The sequence below is a fragment of the Octopus sinensis genome, linkage group LG3 (genome assembly GCF_006345805.1).
Source record: "Octopus sinensis linkage group LG3, ASM634580v1, whole genome shotgun sequence".
Taxonomy (NCBI): Eukaryota; Metazoa; Mollusca; class Cephalopoda; order Octopoda; family Octopodidae; genus Octopus; species Octopus sinensis.
This window is the reverse complement of record NC_042999.1, coordinates 149732490-149743779: the sequence shown is the minus strand read 5'-3', so window position 1 is coordinate 149743779 and position 11290 is coordinate 149732490. Positions and strand designations below refer to the sequence as shown.

The 11290-nt window shown below is 37.8% G+C and overlaps 1 protein-coding gene across 1 annotated transcript; it reads right to left on the bottom strand.

Moving 5' to 3' along the window:
- Positions 1 to 681: 681 nt before the first annotated feature.
- Positions 682 to 7259, bottom strand: LOC115209867 (probable ribosome biogenesis protein RLP24). Its single transcript, XM_029778444.2, has 5 exons — positions 7109 to 7259; positions 4958 to 5144; positions 1849 to 1912; positions 1576 to 1661; positions 682 to 805 (listed from the first exon to the last, which is right to left on the bottom strand). Exons 1-5 carry the CDS (start codon positions 7187 to 7189, stop codon positions 732 to 734), a joined length of 492 nt encoding a protein of 163 aa, XP_029634304.1. The 5' UTR covers positions 7190 to 7259; the 3' UTR covers positions 682 to 731.
- Positions 7260 to 11290: the final 4031 nt, after the last annotated feature.

Below are 11290 nucleotides of genomic sequence, written 5' to 3'. Positions count from 1 at the left end.
GGTAATGGGACTGATGATGTTACTGTCGCAATTTAAAGTTTTGACTGTTAAACATTTATATTTCAACAACCAGGGATTTTTTTTTTTGTCACTGATATAGTTATTCATTGCTACCATGAGTTAGATGAAAAATACTGAAGCACTGAGCAAGTCGTCCAGCCTAAGACGGCCCCGAAGGTACAAAACCAGAAAATAATTTGTTGGGAGGGGAAACGACACTAAATCACCTCTTGAAGTCCAGCAAATTCCAGAGAAGTATAAATTTGAATACACACACGTTTCTTTCAGTTTGTCTATTAAATCTATTCACAAGATTTTGGTTTAGTTGGCCCACAGCTACAGAAGATATTTAATCAATTTGCCATGCAAAGGGACTGAATTTGAAACCAAGTGTGGTTAAGAAGCTTCCTTCTTAATCACACAATCACGCATGTGCCGAGATGTGTTTCTTTTAGCATTTTGCTGTACTTTCCATCTCAAATACATAATGATGGAAGCAATAAGGAACACAGAAAACATATGTAAATGAAGTAAAAAAAAAAAAGCCAAATTGATGAGTGAATTTGAAACTTTAATGAGACAAACAAACTAAAGAACTAAAAAGAAAATAATACAAAAGCCCATAATAACTAATATAAGACTGCAATATACACACATATAGACCATAATAAACACTCAGGATTATAATACATAAATTCTTTATTTTGAAGGAAACAATAATACATAATTGTTTACTCTGCCTGCATTGGTGCCTCTTTGTCTTTGACTTCTTCCAGTAATTCTCTTTCCATTTTGCTTGCTTTGTCTGAAGAGAAAACAATTTCATTCATTAGAATTGATTTTAGTAAATAAATTTCTTTTGAAAACATTGGGGTGTCGGTAATGCACTTCTTTCACATCTATATAACTATATAACCCAATACAGGCCTTCTTCCCCACCTTCTAAAAGCAGAATCTCTCTAAGCTAATGACGAAAGTGTTAGCACACCATAGTCACATATGTCCAATATAAAAATCAACATGAAACAAAGCAACTGTTAGAAAGCCACCACAGGAGTTTAAAGCCAACGCTATCATCATCGTTTAACGTCCATCTACCATGTTGGCATGGTTTGACAGGACCCACCCAGGCAGAAGCCTGCACCTTTACTCTTGTAGCATGTGACTATGGTGCTGCTATTCCAGTCATTGGGTATGACTCCATCATGAACTACCTGGTTTACAATATGGATGACTAGGCCATAGCCCACACCACCAGATGTTTTAAGCATCTCAGCAGTGATTCCTGATGTGTTGGGGGCTTTTCCTGGCTTTATTATACTCTTGTTTTATCTACCAGGGTGCTGTCTATTCAGATAGCTGGTCCCTCTACTGGGTCAACATTTGGCAGGCTCTCCTCCTCCCATTCATTCTTCATGTTCTACATAATAGCCAGAAGTTCTTTAAGAACATAACATGGGAACCCAACAAATTCTCAAACCATTGTTTTACAGCCAACATTAAAAAAAACCTGACATCAGTGGAGCCCATAATCTGATATATTGAGTAATGAAAATAATAAAATGCATCACTTACTTGCACAAGGAGATTTGACAAGGTGGATATACTGCTTAACCTCACGGATAGCAGCTTCTTTCCGCAACTCTTTGCCTTTCTGTAATCTATAAAAGATAACATTGAAAACAATAAAATATACTGAAGTAATTTTGATGTGATTAATAAAACAGTTATAAATTTGGAGGACAGATTCTTATTAAAGTTATGATTGTTAAATATAGTCCATGATAAATAACTCTGGGGTATGTTTAGTCATGCAAAAGACAAATAATTATGAAGTGAATCAGTTACCTGTTTAGAATAAATTGATCATGTCGTCTTTGTCGAATTTCTGTAATTTTCTTCATGGCAGTTACTATGGGTAATAAGAAAAAAGATCAAATATAAATAAAGGAAATGATAGAGAAGATAATGGTGTCCAACCAAAGAGTAACAATCAAAGACATCATCCGATGTTGTAACTACAGTAGCTCATAGATTTTTATCAGAAGCATTGTTTCTCAGTCTATCAGACAGCCCAAATGATTCTCTGGTATACTGTAGGTACAAGCATGGCTGCAAGGTTAAGTTCAATCTAAGTTGTGGTTTTGAGTTGAGTCCCACTGCATAGCACCTTGGGCAAGTGTCTTCTACTATAGTCTAGGATCAGCCAAAGTCTTGAGAAATGGAAACGGTGAGAAGCATCCAGTACACACTGTAAAGTGGTTGACATTAGGAAGGGTATCTAGCCATAGAAACCATGCCAAAACAGGCGACTGGAATTTGCTGCATCCCTCTGGCTTGCCAGCTCTTGTAAAACCTAATCCATGCCAGCATGGAAAACAGATGTTAAATGATGATAGTATGCATGTATTAGTGCTTTCATGATATTTTGCAATAATTGTAAAAGAGTTATCACCATCATGCAAACAGTGTCATTCATTTCCAATCTTCCATGAAAACTTGTTTGGCCATCAAGAAATATTAATTTGCTTGGACACAGGTGAGGTTGCTTTCAGCAAGGTCAAGTGACCAAAAAAAAAATCAATGAATTCTGTCTGATCCATGCAAACATGGAAAAGTGGATGATGGCTCTTTGTTTATACTGAATTCAGAGTATTTAAGATCTTACTTTTCTCTTAGATAAGAAATAAATGGGAAATGACTTTGTTAGATTGTTGGATATCGAAGAGAGGAATAAGAGAGAACTTGGAATGTAGACAATCCCAGATGGCATTGGGGTTTTCTACATCATCATCATCATCATTTAACGTCTGCTTTCCATGCTAGCATGGGTTGGACGATTTGACTGAGGTCTGGCGAACCAGATGGCTGCACCAGGCTCCAATCTGATCTGGCAGAGTTTCTACAGCTGGATGCCCTTCCTAACGCCAACCACTCCTAGAGTATAGTGGGTGCTTTTACGTGCTACCGGCACGAGGGCTAGTCAGGCGGCACTGGGAATGACCTTGCTCGAATGCTTTTTCACATGCTACCAGCACAAGTGCCAGTAAGGCGACGCTGGTAATGATCACGCTCAAATGGTGCTTTTTACATGCCATCAACATGGAAGCCATTTTTTACTAACCAGTTGTTTGGCTTTTAGACAGACCATTCTTTTGGGATTCAAAATCACTCTACAGATCTTACAAAGAAAGAGCCAACTCATTATTCTGAGAGGCATCCAGCTAAGAAAACTTGTGCTATTGCCTGAAAAATTATGAATAAAAGGGAGTGAGGATTGACACTCCGTCAGTTACAAGGACAAAATGTTCCAGTTGATCCGAACAACACAACAGCCTGCTTGTGAAATCAATGTACAAGTGGCTGAGCACTCCACAGACATGCACACCCTTAACATAGATATCAGGAAGATTCAGCATGAAACAAAATGTGACAAAGCTGGCCCTTTGAAATACAGGTGCTACTCATTCCTACCAGCTGAGTTAACAGGGGTAACGTGAAATAAATTATCTTGCTCTAGGACACAGTGCATTGCAGGAAATCAAACTCATGATCTTATGATAGTGAGCTAAATACCTTAACCAACAAGCCATGTGCCTTCACTGGGAAAGAGGATGAGACATAGTGAACAGATGAAAATACATGAAATTTTTAGTTTTGGTTACAGCTTAATAGCTCCTGCACCTAAAGGGCATTGTGGATTAACAAATCTACTCAAAGACCTTCTCTAGATCAAGAATTGTAGTGTGATTTATTCGTATTTAAGAACTACTATTGGAGTTGTCTCACTAGAAATGTGATTATATATCTGAATGAAATCCAAAACAACTTCTCGAAGGTAACCCTTTACAAGGATTCTCCCTATCTGACAATCTGGGACTGTCTTAGCTAAAACTCTTACCCATCAACTAATTACAAGACCTGGTTTATTGGTTTCAGGCCTTATAGTAGTAGACAATGTGATGGGAGATAAAAAATACCGTCCTTTTCCAAATCGTAATGATCCATATGATGATGAGAGAAAAATTCTCACTAGGATAGGATTCTGATCTACCAGGGCTAGTGATTTTTTTTTTCAAACTAAGTACAGGAAACCTAATTACTCATCACATCAACTGTGTTGGTGCTTGTTGGTCTAGGAAGTTGTTCCTCCCTGCAGTATTTACAGCTGAGTGGCCTGAACCATTTGAATTATTAACTGTTACAGTCATAGATGTAACACAGTACTGATTCTCAGCTGGCTGTCAAACTATTTTACCTAATCCTCTCACTACCAAATACATGACTTGTTAATATTTCCTAGGGTGGTGAGCTGGCAGAATGTTAGCAGGCCAGGCGAAATACTTAGCAGTATTTCATCTGCCGTTATATTCAGCCAAGGTTGACTTTGCCTTTCATCCTTTCGGGGTCGATAAAATAAGTACCAGTTATGCACTGGGGTCGATGTAATTGACTTAATTCCTTAGTCTGTCCTTGTTTGTCCCCTCTAAGGGCAATAAAGAAATAAATATTTTCTATGTAGCCTCTGTTGATTCAAAACATCATTAACTAGCCATTTCTAGTGATATTTATTTTTAAAATATCCCTACATAGGCTTGACTGCATGCCTGAAGTTCACTTCTCAACCATGAGGTTTCAGGTGCAGTTCCATTGTACAACATCTATGGTGTCTTCAACTCTAGCTCTGGGTTGACCATTGCCTTATAAATGAATTCGGTAGATAGTAACTGTGTAGAAGCCTGTTGTATCTATCTACCTATATATATCTGTGTCCCCTACCAACACAGGTGTTGGTTTGTTTACATCCCCATAACATAGTAATTTGGTAAAAAAGATCAATAGAAAGTGTACCATCCTCAAGAAAAAATAAATACTGAAGTTGATTTGTTCAACTAAACTCTTCAAGATGATGCCCTAGCATGGCAGAAATAAATCAAGATAAAAGATAATCAATTACTTGTTTGTGTCCACAATTCTCGACTGTATTTAACTGGAGCATTCCGTCGCTTTTCAAATTCAAATACTGGATCAACAGCCAACTCTTTACCGGCGGCTTTGCGGAATGCTTTGGTCCAACGTACTTTTCTGGGATTTCTCTTCTTCTTGAAAGCTTTGTGGCATTTGGAGCGGCAAAAGCGGAAAACCTATAAAGTAACAATACAAAGATAATAATGAACTGATCATAAAAACCTATAAACTATATTTTGTGCTCACAAAAAATTGATTTCTAACATCAGCATAAAGCCAAAGATTTTGGATGAGGACCAGTACATAAAGTGGCAAGCTGGCAGAACCATTAACACACCAGGCAAAATGCCTAGGGACGTTTCATCTGTCTTTATGTCTGACTTTGCCTATCATCGTTTTGGAGTTGGGAGGTTGATGTAATCAACTTCCACTTCTCTCAAAATTGCTGGCCTTGTGTTAAAATTTGAAACCAATGTTAAGTCAGTACATAGGCGCAACATGGCTGTGTAGTAAGAAGCTTTCTTCCCAACCACTTGGTTCCGGGTTCTGTTCCACTGTGTGGTACCTGGGCAAGTGTCTTCTACTACAGCCTCGGGCTGACCAAAGCCTTGTCACTGGATTTGGTAGGTGGAAACTGAAAGAAGCCTGCCATATATATACATTTGCTTGTGTCTACACTATTGTTTGACAACTGATGTTGGTGCATTTAAATCCTCGTAACTTGGCGATTCAGTAAAAGGGACAAATAAAATAAGTACTAGGCTTACAAAGAATAAGTCCTGGCGTCGATTTGTTCGACTAAGGCAGTGCTCCAGCATGACCGCAGTCAAATGAATAAAAGTACCTTTTCTATTGACTCTGAGAAAATATCATCCAGATACTTTATTATCTAATATGAGATTATGCGAATTTGTTTACATATTTTCTGTACTTACATATCAACTAATATCATAATCATCGTTTAACGTCTGTTTTCCGTGCTAGAATGGGTTGGACAGTTTGACCGGGGTCTGGGAAGCCAGGAGGCTGCACCAGGCTCCAGTCTGATCTGGCAGTGTTTCTACAGCTGGATGCCCTTCCTAACGCCAACCACTCTGTGATATTTTTTTCATGTCTTCATACAGTGTATCATTTAATACATGTTTCGCTCAAGAACCTGAGTTACCAATAAAAATTTTCCCAAGATTTAAAACCAGATTCTTTCCCTAGAGCCAGATTCAGTGAAGGCCTGCTTTCTTACGTCTCCCACAGGTGGGCTCTCATCAATGACAGAAATGTTGTTGCCCAACACATCAACAAAGCTTTTTTTAGTGATATTTAGCATGAGAATTGCCTTTTGAAACATCTCATTTATGGGTTCCATCTGTCGCTTATGTTAAGTGGTAACTTTACAGGTCAATGTTTATATTTCTACGACATTCCCTTTTCCCGTATATTATCTACTTGCTGTGACATCCAAGAATGTCCATCATAAGTAGATATGACCAGTCATTCCTTCTAACCACAAATCATCCACAGGATAAAAAAAATTACAACTTTTCTCGACGTAATCTACACCATCAACAACACATCTCTGCAAAATTTTATTGAAAAACAATAATTTTAAAAAGTTACGTGGAAAACAAAAATCAGTGGTGATGGGGACAGGCCATTACTATAGCTAATTCAATCCCCACCCCCGGGGATTTTAAGAAATTCAAGTACGTGTAAATTTAATTATTAACAATTTATAAAGAGCAAATAAATTTGTAATTATATTATTTAAAACAAATGACACCTATGGTATACATAAGACCAGTATAACAATGCCAACAGATCGTATTATTATTGTAGGCCATTGGTTTATTGCGACATATTAAGACGTTGGTTAATTAAACAAATGCTTAGTAAATCTTCCAAATGTTTTGCTCACATCATCTAAAACCTTGTAGAATTTCATATAATAACATGTCTTGTTAACTGAAGTATTTTTCTAACATTAATTACAACAAAATATTTAATTAAAATAATTACGAAAGCTCACCAAATCATATAACTGGGAATATGGAAACATCACACCCAACACGTGCGTAACAATGCTGTAAGAACATGTTTATAATGGGCTTTTGAATAAAATAAATTATTTCTTATCAACACTAACCTTGCAATCATTTCGTACGAACATCGTTCCACGGCCAGGATAAAGATTACAGGAACAAAAATAACATTTTTCGACCCTCATGGTGACAAACGACGGACTTCGACGCAAGTAACATATAAAAGGAAGTTGATTAGCAGTGAATAATTTAAGAAAATAAAAATGTATTTAGTAAAACTAAAAACATATAGATATATATTAATATTTATTAAGGTAAATTTATTAAATACTCTTTGTTAGTTCTTTTGAAACAAAAAAGCAGCAATATTACATTAATGTCATACTGCAGCAAATTAATATTTTCCGGTTAAAAAAACAGACATACGTATGCAGTTAGAGTTATTTCCCCTCTATCTTTATTGGTTAGCAAAAAGAATTTAGATTTGAAACCGTGTATTATGAAAAAGAATGTATTTATATTTGGGAATAATAATAATTAATACGGATTATAAACACATTCGTCTGTTATTGTTTGTCTATGTTTGACATCTATTTTTTCTCTCTTTTCCATGAATGCATATTTCTTTAAAATTCTTGGTTTTTTTTGTTAGGGACTTAAACATCAAGTGAAATATAAGCTAACAACAACAATCGAGCTTTATTAATCGTGGCACCCCGTCGGTTACGACGAAGAAGATTCGATACAGTCTGCTTGTGTACCCTTAACGTAGTTCTCGGGGAGATTCAGCGTGACAAGGCTGGTCCGCCTTTGAAATATAGGTACAACAGAAACAGGAAGAAAGAATGAGAGCAAGTTGCGGTGAAAGAATACATCAGGATTCGCCACCACCCGCTGCCAGAGTCTCGTGGAGCTTCAGGTGTTTTCAATACGCCCGGTCTGGGGATCGAAACCACGATCCGATGACCGCGAGTCCGCAGCCCCTAACCACTGGGCCTCCACTTTATTAATACGGCTCTTTACAAATATAATAACAAAGTTAACAAATTTTCTGTGATATTAAGGTTTGCATCTAGAAGTACAAATGTTATTTTGCGTACATGATTGCCAAAGGGAGGAAGACTGCCTACAATCGATTGATATTTTTCTCGACTTTTAGTCGGCTTTTACTTTCTGAATTCAAATCTCACCGAAGTCATCTTTGCTGTTTACCCTTCTGGGTCGATGAAATAAAGTACGGCTCCCGTATTTGTGCCAGTTTACATTCGTTTTAAGTATCCGAGATGTGATTGCAATTAAAATTAAAGAAGATTAAAATTCAATTATTTGTTCTGTTGTGAAAAATATTTCTTAATTATGATTAACCAGAGTCTTGAATTAATAAAAAAATGATTCACATGTTTATTCTTTAATAATATCACCACAAATATTATCAATCAGTATTTTGATTGAATAATTTAATGCCAAGAATTAGAAACTATTCATCATCTATCAACCAACGTACAATGATTCATTGCTATTTGTAGAAGTTTCAAGGAAATTCTCATATCCTACTCTCACTTCTCTTCCCTTTTTCAATGGACAATGTTTTGTTTTATTTTTCCGGTCCCTGTTCATGGGGCTCAGTACGGATTTGGTGTAAGGTGTCTAGTTTGCATGTGGATTGTCCCTGAATGCAGAAGGCTAAGCAGGAGCAAAAGCAGTAACATCTGTTGGAGGTGACAGCAAGTAGATCATTGATGTAAAGAAATGAGGGTGAGGGGGATAAATCCGAAACTTAGAGAACACAAGAATGAGAGAGAGAGAGAGAGAGAGAGAGAGAGATCAAACAAATAGAGAGACAGATAGACAACAGACAGCCAGAGAATAGATAACCGAGGAGATAGCACAGCAGACAGACGGCAGAGACGTTGGCACTTCGTACCCTGCACTAGAAGCAATGTCAAGGGGATGTATTTCTTTAGCTTACAACATTTTGTTGTTTCTATCGTTTAGCCCACGGTCGTCCTGACTGAAAAGCCTTATGATCAAAAGCCGTGATACTGGATAGCTTCGAGAACCCGTTCATTTTTAATGTACTCCAAGTACGAGATCCCTAAGATGTTATGTTAGAATCTCATCTCCAATGTCTGTATCTCTGCTGAGAGTCCGTGGCTCGCATGCGTTCTGGAAGATGAAAAGTAGTAGTACACATAGGAGCCTGATTCTACTTTAATTGGTGATGTTTCTATTTCTCTCTATTGTTGGTTAGTACAGCAATTGTCTGTACAATTGTTGCAAGTACGAGGATTGTACTGAAAATAATATGGAAGTGGGTATAACATTATCTTTTTTAATTAACAAAGTCGTTCAAAATTGCACGTTTGTTGAGTAACACTTCCTCTATAGTAATTTTTCTACACGCTAGGCCACTAGTAGTAAAAATTTCTAAAATTTTTATCACCCTGATATTACACACATACACACACACACACACACACACACACACACACACACACACACACACACACACACACACACTATATATATATATATATATGCAACGAAAATTTTAGGAAAATAAAAATAAGAAATAAGTGGAAATTTTACTGGTGAGTATGTTAAATTATAAGGCACAAAAAGAAAATGACTCTCCCCAGACACAACAGTTCTGTGCCTTATTATTTAACATACTCACCGGTAAAATTCCACTTATTTCTTATTTTTATTTTCCTAAAATTTTCGTTGCATCTTGCAACCTTTTCAATAGTTTGTGCGCATGTGTGTAGGTCAGTGTGTGTGTGTGCCTGTGCATGCATGCATGTATGTATGCGTGTATGTATGTATATATGTATGTATGTATGTGTGTGTATGCATATGTATATATGTATGTATGTGTGTGTGAGCGTGTGTTTGTATATGTATGCACCTGTCTCCTTGTGTGTGCATGTCTGTGTGTGTGTGTGTGTTTTGCAACAATGTACCATGTTTGTATGTATGGATGTGCATCTCTGTATGTGAGTCCCGTGTCTCCATATGTGTCCTTGTGTGGAGTAAAGTGTGTGTGTATATATATGGTCATGTGTTTCAGTCTCCATTTGCGTATGTGTGCTTGTCTGTTCATATAACCTATGTACCTATCCGTTTGTATGTTGATCTGTCTATTTTCATATCCACATGCTTACATACATGTGCATACACCCTCCCCCCACACACGTACGTACATCTATCTACATAACAGCCCACTAACTATTCTACTCTGCCTGTATAAACTGTGGGTATGGAGGTATGATATCTACTATGTATATTTCCTATTTAGTACTGGGGAAGTTTCATTTATAAGGACGCACTCCGGTATTTGTCTGTGAGCTGGCAGAGACGTTAGCACGCCGGGCGAAATGCTTACTGGTATTTCGTCTGCCGTTACGTTGCGAGTTCAAATTCCGCCGAGGTCGACTTTGCCTTTCATCCTTTCGGGGTCGATAAATTAAGTACCAGTTACGCACTGGGGTCGATGTAATCGACTTAATACCTATGTCTGTCCTTGTTTGTCCCCTCTATGTTTAGCCCCTTGTGGGTAATAAAGAAATAGGTATTTGTCTGAGTGTTGGGTCTTTTGGGTGCTTGGATAAGATGTGGATGCCAAGTTGACCCAAGTTGCCTCCATGGTGGTCTTTGGCATGTTGGTAGAGTATGGAGGACTGTTTATTGTCGTCATATTGTCTCAGATGTTCATTTAGTCGTTTCGCAATGCTCCTAGATGTCTCCCTTATGTACGTCATGTTCATGTCTTTACAAGCACCTTCTATGCATCTTATGCTGTAAACTACATTTCTAGTTCTACAGTTAATGCCAGGGCTAACCCTACATACCATGCAGTTATCATTGGTGCATATGGTATTCTCAAAGGGGTACGTCCTACATAGTTATGATCTGACGGTCTCCTTCAGAGATTTTCTATATCTACGGGCTAGTTCTCCATGGGCTGTGGGTCGACTGTACACAGCTACCGACCCACAGTCGACGCTACAGCGACCAGAGCTCGCTCTGGACGACGCAGAGGCGACTGTACAGGGTTGGGTCGGGTCGGGTTGGGTTGGGTTGGGTTCCATTATATATTGAGAACTATAGCGCGAAGGCAGCATAAACAAACAACCCTTCCTTAATTGTTGGCAGATTTACCTACTCCGCATTGCGAGCAGTGCAACAAGATGCGTCTTCGTCAAAGCAATTGCTCCCCGAAAGCAAATTAAATAAAATTTGAGATACGTGGAACGTCAAAGTTGCTAACAAAAACAGGACAGTGA

Coding starts and splice junctions, on each gene's coding strand:
- LOC115209867 (XM_029778444.2), bottom strand. CDS start 7,189: ATGAGGGTCGAAAAATGTTATTTTTGTTCCTGTAATCTTTATCCTGGC. Junction 1,913..4,957: donor AGAATTGTGGACACAAACAA/GTAATTGATTAT, acceptor TATTACCCATAG/TAACTGCCATGAAGAAAATT. Junction 806..1,575: donor TGTCAAATCTCCTTGTGCAA/GTAAGTGATGCA, acceptor TTTTCTCTTCAG/ACAAAGCAAGCAAAATGGAA.